We start from the raw sequence: 12,352 nt of genomic DNA, 5'->3' as shown, positions 1-12,352 counted from the left end.
ACTATGACTGTCATTATTTCAGATATTATAAATTGCTCCAAAAACCAAACATAAAAGAAAACAAGAGCACCACAAAAATGTTAAACAGATAAGAATACTACCCAAATGCCAACTGCTTTCATTAAAAGCTTCCTTAATTTAGAAACCCTCTTTTCTTCATTTTCCAAAAAAACCTTTCTCTTCAACAAAGCAAGAATAGTTACATTTTCACAATGGAAAAATCTGCTGTTACTATACCAGCCTCATCTCCTGGCATATTTCCACCAATCATGCCTGGAGCTGTGCTGTACTTCAGCAACCGCAGGTCTAAATGGGACCTGCCAGTAAATGGGATCCACGCCTGACTACAATCACTTCACTATTAATAAATCATCAGCACTTGAAAACAGGTATAGGCCAGGTAGGACGGCTCGCGCCTGTAATCCCAGCACTTTGGCAGACTGAGGTGGGGGGACCGCTTGAGGACAGGAATTTGCGACCGGCCTGGGCAACACAGCAAGACCCCAGGTCCAAAAAAAATAAATTAGCCCTGAATGGCCATGCAGGCCTGTACTCTCAGCTACACAGGAGACTGAGGTGGGAGGATCGCTTGAGTCCAGGAGTTCAAGGCTGCAGTGAGCTATGATGGCGCCACTGTACTCCAGCCTGGGTGACAGAGTGAGACTCTAAATAATAAAATAAAAGGAACACAGAGTTTTACCACTGGAAGAAGTACTAAACACTAGGTGAGGCAGAAGTAAGTTGGTTACTGGGTTTTTAACTTAAAGTAACAATTATGCTAAAATAGCTGCACTGTGTTCTGTGTCTACAAATCAGTGATAACAATGTATCTCAATTTGCCAAATGAATATTTTGGGTTTCGAGACAGAGTCTTGCTATGTCGCCCAGGCTGGAGTACAGTGGCACCATCTCGGCTCACCACAACCTTCACCCTGTGGGTTCAAGTGATTATCCTGCCTCAGCCTCCTGAGTTGCTGGGATTACAGGCACCCACCACCACGCCCAGTTAATTTTTGTATTTTTAGTAGAGTCGGAGTTTCACCATATTGGCCAGGCTGATCTCGAACTCCTGACCTCAGGTGATCCACCTGTCTCGGCTTCCCAAAGTGCTGGGATTACAGGCAAGAGCCACCGGGTCCAGCCAAAATTTCTTTAAAAGCTATCTCAGGCCGGGCGCGGTGGCTCACGCTTGTAATCCCAGCACTTTGGGAGGCCGAGGCGGGCGGATCACGAGGTCAGGAGATCGAGACCACGGTGAAACCCTGTCTCTACTAAAAATACAAAAAATTAGCCGGGCGTGGTGGCGGGCGCCTGTAGTCCCAGCTACTTGGAGAGGCTGAGGCAGGAGAATGGCGTGAACCCGGGAGGCGGAGCTTGCAGTGAGCCGAGATCGCGCCACTGCACTCCAGCCTGGGCGACAGAGCGAGACTCCGTCTCAAAAAAAAAAAAAAAAAAAAAAAAGCTATCTCTACTAAAAATACAAAAATTAGCCGGCATGGTGGTGCACGCCTGTAATCCCAGCTCCTCGGGAGGCTGAGGCAGGAGAATCGCTTGAACCCAGGAGGCAGAGCTTAAATACACAGTAGTTATTAAAGGAAACTGATTTGTACACTGAACACTTTTCAAAGTGCAAAGCGGCATTTGCCCTCTGCTATGAACCTCCCTTTATTTATGCCAACACATGCCAACTCCTGTGTCCCAGGCTCAGCTCCACTTACAAGCTTGTCAGGAGTTTCAGGTCGCAAAACCAAGGCATTTCAGCCATCCTTGCAGCCCTTCAATACGGAAACACGCAAGACTTTCCTAGTAGCTCCGTTCTGACCCGCTCTGCTCAGCTCTTCAAACAAGACAATCTTGTTTTCTTTTCCACTGGGAGCTGTCCTCCTTCACACATCATCTGCTGTCTACTCGGCCAAAGAGCTGACCATGCCTCAACTCCGTTTCTTTTTTTTTTTTTGAGACGGAGTCTTGCTCTGTCACCCAGGCTGGAGTGCAGTGGCGCGATCTCAGCTCACTGCAAGCTCCACCTCCTGGGTTCACGCCATTCTCCTGCCTCAGCCTCCCGAGTAGCTGGGACTACAGGTGCCTGCCACCACGCCCAGCTAATTTTTTGTATTTTTAGTAGAGATGAGGTTTCACCATGTTAACCAGGATGGTCTCAATCTCCTGACCTCATGATCCGCCGCCTCGGCCTCCCAAAGTGCTGGGATCACAGGTGTGAGCCACCGCGCCTGGCCTCAACTCTCACTTCTTGGTGGTTCCTTCAGCCACTTCACCTTAGTGATGAGGTTTCCGCTCTTCCTAACCCTAATCTCAACTCTGCTCTCCTTACAAGGCCCCCACTTTACATGCACTCCTTCTACCTCCACTCCCTCCTTACTCTCCAGCCCTATGTCCAGCCTCCTTCCTTATCCTGGAGACAACAGCTCTCTCAAAAGCTGCCCAAGACTTCCTGATTGCCAAGCCATGTCCCTTGGCCATCTCCTTCCCAGGACCCCCTCCTTCTTACTTATTCTTTCTGGTACTGGGATTCTCCAGGAAGCTCAGTACTGCCCATCCGCATTCTGAGTAGGACAGAATCACTGTGAGTTCCCTCAATTCATTTATTGGAGTCTCCACCTGGAAAGCTCCAGAAGCCACTGACTGTCGGCTCACCTCTCTCCAGTCTTCACCTTGGAAGATAGTGTCTCTGATTTAACGAGCAAGTCTTCAAATGTGACATTACCAAACACAATCTGCCACATAAGAAAGTGTGGGCCGGGCGCGGTGGCTCACGCCTGTCATCTCAGCACTTTGGGGAGGCCGAGGTGGGCGGATCACGAGGTCAAGAGATCGAGACCACGGTGAAACCCTGTCTCTACTAAAAATACAAAAAAAAAAAAAATTAGCCGGGCGCAGTGGAGGGCGCCTATGGTCCCAGCTACTCGGGAGGCTGAGGCAGGAGAATGTGCGTGAATCCGGGAGGCGGAGCTTGCAGTGAGCTTAGATTGTGCCACTGCACTCCAGCCTGGGTGAAGGAGCAAGACTCCATCTCAAAAAAAAAAAAAAAAAGAAAGAAAGAAAGTGTGGGATTCATGCTACATAAGAAAGAAAGTATGGAAATCCATGCCACATAAGAAAGTATGGAATTCATGCCACATAAGAAAGTAAGTGTGGAATTCATGCCACATAAGAAAGTAAGTGTGGAATTCATGCCAGATATGAAAGAAAGTGTGGGATTCATGACACATAAGAAAGAAAGTGTGGAATTACCACTAGGTAGAACTGATAGAGTTCATTTGGCATAGCACAGGGGTCACTTTTCTAAAAAAACAGAGTTTTAGTTTAGCACATTAAATAGTTGTAGGCAATAGTAAATTCAACCTGTTCTATCTATATTTGACTATTAGATATTCTGGGATCTTACTGATCAGAATGTGTCAAATTCATTTGACATTTTCAAAGCATAAACAACTGTTAAAGAGTTGCCTATTTTTATTCATAAATTATACTTAGTTTGTTACCATGGCAACAAAAATAGCAACAACAAACCCAAACTGTCCTGTCCAATTGATCTTCCTAAAAAGCACTTTACTAATCACAGGCTCCAGACCAGGCCCTTGGACAAATAAGAACCTTGTCCTCGACCAGGCGCAGTAGCTCACGCCTGTAATCCCAGAACTTTGGGAGGCCGAGGCGGGCAGATGACCCGAGGTCAGGAGTTCTGACCAGCCTGGCCAACATGGGGAAACCCCGTTTCTACTAAAAACACAAAAAAATTAGCTGGGCATGGTGGCACGTACCTGTAGTCCCAGCTACTTGGGAGGCTGAGACAGAAGAATTGCTTGAACCCAGGAGGCGGACGCTGCAGTGAGCCGAGATTGCGCCACTGCACTCCTGCCTGGGCAACAAAGCGAGATTCCGTCTCAAAAAATAGATAAATAAATAAAATACAAATACAAAAATCAGCTGGGCATGGTGGCGAGCATCTGTAATCCCAGCTACTCGGGAGGCTGAGCCAGGATAATCACTTGAACCCGGGAGGCGGAAGTTGCAGTGAGCCAAGATTGCGCCACTGCACCCCAGCCTGGGCGACAGAGCAAGACCGATTTAAAAAAAAAAAACCTTGTCCTCAAATAGGGCATTTCAGTCTATCACTAGCAAAGTAAAAACACTCCCCACCAGACCCAGGCAGACCTCACGCTCCAGCTGCTCCAAAATCTACCCCAAAGTCTCTTCCAGCCTGAATTGCAGGTTCGCCAGAGCCAGGCTACAGGGCCAGCCACACGTGGGAGGCAACCTCCACTGGCTCACCTCCAAGAGCCCTGCCAGGTGGGGCCCAGACACCCCCGTGGAGCCTACCCTCCAGGCTCCCAGGAACACCTGTGCCTCCAGTCAGTCAGAGGCTCTGAGAGAGGAGAACGCTGCCTTTCTTTACACACAGCCCTGCATCCTGCGTATCCAAAAATCAAGGACTTGAAGAAGCCATTTGTTTTCCAGAAAACCACACACCCTGAGAATCTTGTACACACTGAGCCCCCACCCAACTACACTGGGCTCGAGGCTCCCCAGCCACTGTGGAAACAGTACTTGGATCCACATCTTAGTCCAATTATTAAAATACAGCAGACAAGGACAGGATCATAGTCCTCATCTTTCTCTCTTCCCCCACATTAATACATTATTTAGTATTTCAATGAAATGAGCCAAATTTTAAACCTACACTACCTATGTACTCTTGCAAATTTTCTGATAATTTTTAATATAAATTCAAAAATTCATTTGGAAGTTGGAATTGGAATAAAATCATTGTGGTTCAAATAAGAGACCAACGACCGGTTGTTACATTATTTTCTAACTCCACAGTGATGTTGAATTTAGTAGACAAATCTGAAATAAGCATTAATAATATTTCAGCCTTAGGACGGGCGCAGTGGCTCACGCCTGTAATCCCAACACTTTGGGAGGCGGAGGTGGGACGGATCACCTGAGCTCAGGAGTTTGAGACCAGCCTGGCCAACATGGTGAAACCCTGTTGCTACAAAAAACACAAAGCCAGGCGTGGTGGTGGGCTCCTGTAATTCCACCTACTCGGGAGGCTGAGGCAGGAGAATGGCTTGAATCCAAGAGGCCAAGGTTGCAGTGAGCCAAGATCACGCCACTGTACTCCAGCCTGGGCAACAGAGTGAGACTCGTAATAATACTTTGGCCTTTACATAATTACTCTAAGTTATGTGTGCTTTTAAGCTTATACATTTACTTTGATTTTTAAACTTAAAAATAACTTGTATCATCAACCTGAACACTGAGCTTAAATTCAGAAAAAAAGATTTTAGGGCCAGGTGTGGTGGCTCACACCTGTAATCCCAGCACTTTGGGAGGTGGAGGCAAGCAGATCACCTGAGGTCAGGAGTTCAAGACCAGCCTGACCAACATGGATTAACCCTGTCTACTAAAAATACAAAATTAACTGGGTGTGGTGGTGTGGTGCACACCTGTAATCCCAGGTACTCAGGAGGCTGAAGCAGGAGAATCGCTTGAGCCCGGAGGCAGAGGTTGCAGTGAGCCGAGATCATACCATTGCACTCCAGCCTGGGCAACAAGAGCAAAAAACTCTGTCTAAAAAAAAAAAAAAGATTTTAAACAATTTATCTGCATTTCACTGGTACCAATTCTTTATGATTTATTCCATTAATCTGTGTTACTGCCCTACACCAAAAATTTGGAAATGATACCTTACAAAAAAAGAAGTGCTGAAATATCCTCTAGGTTAATAATTTAATTTACACTGTACAAATGCTAAACTCCCTTCTGTGAAAAAAGCCACTCATCCCCTTGTGTACTCAGTACCAGTAGAGATTCCCAAGCCCATGAGAAGTCCAGGATACATGTTCGCCTCCGTGGCCACAAGACTCTTCCCTGAGCACAAGTGGGAGGCCCAGCCTCCATCTCACTGCCCTTCTTACTCATCTCTACTGCAAGACTCATTCCTACTGTTCAAAAGATCTGCATTCAGCCGGGCGCAGTGGCTCACAGCTGTAATCCCAGCACTTTGGGAGGCCAAGGTGGGTGGATCATGAGGTCAGGAGATCAAGACCATCCTGGCCAACATGGTAAAACCCCGTCCTACTAAAAACACAAAAATTAACTGGGTGTAGTGGCGTGTGCCTGTAATCCCAGCTACTCAGGAGGCTGAGGCACAAGAATTGCTTGAACCAGGGAGGCGGAGGCCGCAGCAAGCCAAGATCGCGCGCGCCATTGTACTCCAGCCTGGCAACAGAGCGAGACTCGGTCTCAAAAAAATAAGGTCTGAATTCCGGCCCTCACTGAAAGGTCAACTTATCTCCATGTTTATCATGTTAGCATGTGCAAAATTCAGTTCAATACAAATGGTTCTGCCTGAATGGTGAGGAGAATTTTCTTTAAAAACTCAAAATCGGGCCAGACGCGGTGGCTCATGCCTGTAATCCCAGTACTTTGGGAGGCCGAGGCAGGTGGATCATGAGGTCAGGAGATCCAGACCATCCTGGCTAGCATGGCGAAACCCCGTCTCTACTAAAAATACAAAAAAAATTAGCTGGGCGTAGTGGCGGGCGCCTGTAGTCCCAGCTACTCCAGAGGCTGAGGCAGGAGAATGGTGTGAACCCGGGAGGCATAGCTTGCAGTGAGCCGAGATTGTGCCACGGCACTCCAGCCTGCGGGACAGAGCAAGACTCCATCTCAGAAAAAAAAAAAAAAAATTCCAAAAAACTCAAAATCTTGGCCAGGTGTGTGGGAGGAGTGGTGAGATCATAGCTCACCCCTGTAATCCTAGCCTGGAATGCAGTGGTGCAATCATAGCTCACAGCAACTTCAAACTCCTGAGCGCTGGAGCAGGAGGATCGCTTGTGCCCAGGAGTCTGAGGCTGCAGCGAGCTGTCATCATACCACTACACTCCAGGCAACAGAGACTCTGAAATGAATTTGTTTTGAATTTATATTAAAAATTATCAGAAAATTTGCAAGAGTACATAAGTAGTGTAGCTTTAAAATTTGGCTCATTTCATTGAAATACTAAATAATGTATTAATGTGGGGGAAGAGAGAAAGAGGAGGACTATGATCCTGCCCTTGTCTGCTGTATTTTAATAATTGGACTAAAATGTGGATCCAAGTACTGTTTCCACAGTGGCTGGGGAGCCTCGAGCCCAGAGTGGTTGGGTGGGGGCTCAGTGTGTACAAGATTCTCAAAAGCAAAAACAAACAAACAAAAACTCAAGATCCCCACAGGAGACGCATAACTTCCTTTGTTGTGACACAGTATTTTGTAAAAAAAAGTCAGATTAAAGGGTAGCCATCAGGACCCTCCCATGGATTTCATACCGTCTACAGTATAAACACCCATAAACAGCATTTTCATTTGAAAATTTCTTTTTTTTTTTTTTTTTGAGACGGAGTCTTCCTCTGTCCCCCAGGCTGGAGAGCAGTGGCGCGATCTCGGCTGGCTGCAAGCTCCACCTCCAGGGTTCACAGCCTCCCGAGTAGCTGGGACTACAGGCGCCCGCCACCACGCCCGGCTAATTTTTTTTTGTATTTTAAGTAGAGACGGGGTTTCACCGTGTTAGCCAGAACGATCTCGACCCTTGACCTCGTGATCCGCCCGTCTCGGCCTTTTCCCAAAGTGCTGGGATTGCAGGCGTTGAGCCACCGCGCACGGCCTGAAGATAACATTCTTTAAAATGCTACTACCGGCCGGGCGCGGTGGCTCACGCCTGTAATCCCAGCACTTTGGGAGGCCGAGGCGGGCGGATCACAAGGTCAGGAGATCGAGACCATCCTGGCTAACACGGTGAAACCCCGACTCTACTAAAAATACAAAAAATTAGCCAGGCGAGGTGGCGGGCGCCTGTAGTCCCAGCTACGCGGGAGGCTGAGGCAGGAGAATGGCGTGAACCCCGGGGCGTGGAGCTTGCAGTGAGCCGAGATCGCGCCACTGCACTCCAGCCTGGGTGAAAGAGCGAGACTCCGTCTCAAAAAAAAAAAAAAAAAAAAAAAAGAAAAAAAAAAGAAAAAAAAATATGCTACTACCAAAGTTTAAGGAATATATCTGGTGCACCTTTCCATGCTAAGAAACAGAACAGCGCATGCGCACACGCAAGTTAAGAAAAAAAGCAACAGCTCTTACCAACATCTCCAACAACTGAAAGCGTTAAAAATTCCAATTTGTAGGCCGGGTACGGTGGCTCACGCTTGTAATCCCAGCACTTTGGGAGGCCGAGGCGGGTGGATCACGAGGTCAGGAGTTCAATACCAGCCTGGCCAAGATGGTGAAACCCCGTCTCTACTAAAAATACAAAAAATCAGCCGGGCGCGGTGGCAGGCGCCTGTAATCCCAGCTACTCGGGAGGCTGAGGCAGGAGAACCGCTTGAACTCAGAGGGCAGAGATTGCAGTGAGCCAAGATCGCGCCACTGCACTCCAGCCTGGGCGACAGAGTGAGACTCCGTCTCAAAAAACAAAAAACAAAAAATTCCAGTTTGTGTGGACAAAGGCTGTACTTGCAATGATCTAGAAGCGAGCCCCTGAGGAATAATTAGCATTTCCTAGACAGCAAGTTTGTGTTTCAAGCAGAGTAAATGATAACTTCATAAAACCACAGGACCAAGCTAAATCGTTTTGTAGCAGGATAGACAGTTTCCTATGAGGCTGACTTAAGACTCTACATGACCTTATAATAATTCCTAATCAACTGTCTTTTTGTAGAAGTTATGTGAAAAGTATCTAGTTTTCCCTAAATTTTAAGGTTCAGAGCACAGATTGAAAATCCATCATGCTTGAAGAGTTTTCCAATTTGGGCTACTGAAAACACGGCAGGGAAAAAGGAGTCCTTCCTGCTTAAAACACTGCACTCTTGAAATAGCTCACTACTGAAAACCAGTAAACAACACAACAACAAAAAAAAACAACAGACAACCCTTCATCGGTTAAGAGACACAGATTTTAGTTCGGGGCAGTTCCTCCCACCGCACACCGTTTTAACATTTCTGTTCAGCGCGACCTCGCTGCAGGTTAGGAACAGCACATGTGAACTCCCTGCACGCACAGAACCCAGAAACCTTGACCCGCGCGCGCAACCGCCCGCAGCCCCGGCTCCAGGAAGGGGGAAAGACGGGGGAGCTGCACCTGCCAGGAGGGGGACCGGGAGGACGGGGGTCGGGGCCAGGGGCTGTCGAGGGTTGGGATCCAGCCGGGGCCTGGGTCCCGCTGGTGGTCCCGGCCGTGGGACGGAGTCGGGCCCCCGCTCGTGGGTGGTCCCGGGCCTGGGCGCGCGTCCCGTCCCGTCCTGCCAGGCGCTGCAGGCCGCAGACCCCGCCCGCCCCGCCCCGAGGCCACTCACACGCGCGGCAGCTGCAGCGGCGGCGCCCCGCGCCTCTGGAACACGCCGTCCACGAATACGCCGTTCTTGCCCAGGCAGCGCAGGTAGAAGTCGCCGCCGGCGTCGGGCCTGGGCTGCGCGGGCGGCAGCTCCGGAGCGGCCCCGCCATGGCCGCCGCCGCCGCCCGGGGGCGTGAAGATCTCGAGGTGGCGCCGGGAGATGAAGCTCGAGTGGCCCATGCTCACGTCCACCGAGCCCTGCGACGAGTTGCGGCCGATGGTCACCGAGCGCTTCTTCATCAGATACTCGAACTCGCGGCCCTCCAGGCGCGCCACGGCCCAGCCGCCCGGCGGGGACCCGCCGCCCCCGGCCCCGCCGCCCCCGGCCCCGCCGCCCGCGGGTGGCGTGCCCGCGCCCGAGAGCGCCGCCGCGGCCGCCGCCATGGGCCTGCGTGAGGGCCCCCGGGCCGCTCCGCGCGGGCGCCGGTGGCGCGGGCCGAGGCCCAGGCCGCGCGGGTCGTCGGCCGCCGCGCACCGGAGCTGAGGGAGGGGGCCGAGCCGAGGCCGCCGGCCGGCGAGCGAGCGAGCGGCGGCGAGGGGCGGGAGCACGCGCGGCCGCGCCACCGAGCCGGCACGCCGGGCCCGCCCCCCGCTGACGGACGGCTACGCCGGCCAATGGCGGCGGCGCACGGCAGTGGGGCTACCGAGGCAGGCCAATGGCAAGACACGTCGTACCAAGCTGCCGGCACGTCCGGCGGCGACGCCCGACGCAGTCCCGACTCCGGGCGCCGCGGAAAACCCGGGGCGGACGACCGGGAGCCCGCGCGGGATCGGGGCTGGCGCGGGAGGCGGCGCGGGCGCGGGAGCTCGGGGGTCTGAGCCCGGCCTGGCAGTGCCTTACACGCGGCGGGCGGGACCAGGCCCAAGGTCACAGCGGGCGCCAGGCAAGCGGCGGCCCCCAACCCGGCGTGGACGCCGGGGTGCGGATAGGCGGCGGCCCGTGCGCCCAGGCCCGGCCGCCGAGCGGCCTTTTCCCCGCGAGGTGCGGGAACATCTCAGAGGGGCCGCGGGGCGCGTGGCCTCAGACCCAGGGGACCCGGTGACACGTCCGTTTTTAACCAGCAGCTCCAGGACTGGATGTCGTTATCTTTCCTGGCTAGCGGGTCATGTCATTGTGTCAAAACTGTCCTGCAAAATACGCAGAAGTTCTGAATCACATTTACTTAACTGTCGTCAGCACACAGTTTAAAAATATACACGAGGCCGGGCGCGGTGGCTCACGCCTGTAATCCCAGCACTTTGGGAGGCCGAGGCGAGCGGATCACCTGAGGTCAGGAGTTCTAGGCCAGCCTAGCCAACATGGTGAAATCCCAGCTCTACTAAAAATACAAAAACAAAAAAATTAGCCGGGCGTGGTGGTGCACACCTGTAGTCCTAGCTCCTCAGGAGGCTGAGGCAGGAGAATTGCTTAAACCTGGGAGGTAGAGGTTGCAGTGAGCCGAGATCGCGCCACTGCACTTCAGTCTGGGCAACAAGAGTGAAACTACGTCTCATATGTATATATATGAACTATAAATATATGAGCTCTCTCGCTCTATATATATATATGAACTCTCTCTCATGAACGAATAGTTAATAACCAATCTGATACTAAGTTTTTAAAAAACAGAATTTCGCCACGGTTTAAAAAATTACGAGATCCCATCTAAGTCAAGATGATCAATAGTCCAGATGTTTACTAATCAATGAAACTCCTAACATTAAGAAGAAAAAATCCTGTGGCCCGGCGCGGTGGCTCACACCTGTAATCCCAGCGCTTTGGGAAGCCGAGGCGGGTGGATCACAAGGTCAGGAGTTCAAGACCAGCCTGACCAATATAGTAAAAGCCCGTCTCTACTAAAAATACAAAAATTAGCCAGGCATGGTGGGGTGCGCCTGCAGTCCCAGCTACTTGGGAGGCTGAGGCAGAAGAATCGCTTGAACCCGGGAGGCGGAGGTTGTGGTGAGCAGACATCACGCCACTGCAACTCCAGCCTGGGTGACAGAGCAAGACTCCGTCTCAAAAAAAAAAAAAAAAGGGAAAAGAAAGAAAAAATCCTGTAAATGTATCTCACGGGTACTTAACCGTTGTGGAGACGTTCAAGGTTCAGGATCGTGAAAAGTCTACAACCTCTTAAACAGGAAGAATTCCATGGGAAGTCAGCGTCAGCCCTAGAAACCATGGCTTAGGCTCCAAGCGCGCATCTTCGCAAAACTGAAATAGCAACAAATGGTACCAATTTAGTCTCTGCTGGGGAGGGACTGCCCCCGAATTGTCTTACTTCTTTGAACATGGTGGTTCCTGCAGGGTGTGTGAGGAGAAGATCCTATTACAGCCTATATATACAGGTTATAGCAAACACCCCAGGGTTCCTCTATTTGCTGCTTGTTAAATAGCGAAGAACAATTAGAAGAGAGAAATGATATAATTTAGGTACAGAGGCCTGGCACGGTGGCTCATGCCTGTAATCCCAACACCTTGGGAGGTCGAGGTGGGTGGCTCACTTGAGGTTAGAAGTTCAAGACCAGCCTGGCCAACATGGTGAATCCACATATCTACTAAAAATACAAATATTAGCTGGGTGTGGGGGCGCGTGCCTATAATCCCAGCTACTTGAGAGGCTGAGGCAGGAGAATCGCTTAACCGTGAGAGGCGGAAGTTGCAGTAAGCAAGCCGAGATTGCACCACTGCCTTCCAGCCTGGGTGACAAAGCCATACTCTGTCTCAAAAATAATCATCATCATCATAATGTAGGTACAAAAGGAGTTTAGTGTGAGTAGAAAGACTTGAGACTGGACTTAAATGGAGCAGGATAAAGTAGAAATCCTGAACAGGAACCACCAAATGGGGGCCCCAGACAGGAGACGTTAGGGTCAGTTCATGCATTTTTATTCGTTCAATGTGTAAAAACTTTTTCTAAAAGAAATGGAAATTAATGTGTCCCTCTGAATGTAACATTTACATGTCTTTTTTTTTTTTTT

At 50.5% G+C, this 12,352-nt stretch overlaps 1 protein-coding gene across 1 annotated transcript in view; it reads right to left on the bottom strand.

Annotated features, from left to right (window-relative positions):
• FOXK2 (forkhead box K2) overlaps nt 1-9,945 on the bottom strand; it is an 85,440-nt gene extending 75,495 nt beyond the window's left edge. Inside the window, exon 1 of the mRNA XM_030827182.1 lies at nt 9,354-9,945. Within this exon, the coding sequence (XP_030683042.1) occupies nt 9,354-9,775 (422 nt within the window). The 5' untranslated portion in view covers nt 9,776-9,945. The remainder of the gene's footprint in view (nt 1-9,353) is intronic.
• Nucleotides 9,946-12,352: the final 2,407 nt, after the last annotated feature.

This window comes from Nomascus leucogenys, chromosome 14 (assembly GCF_006542625.1).
Source record: "Nomascus leucogenys isolate Asia chromosome 14, Asia_NLE_v1, whole genome shotgun sequence".
Lineage (NCBI taxonomy): Eukaryota > Metazoa > Chordata > Mammalia > Primates > Hylobatidae > Nomascus > Nomascus leucogenys.
Note: the sequence above shows the minus strand (reverse complement) of the source record. Positions and strands in the feature narration are given on the sequence as shown.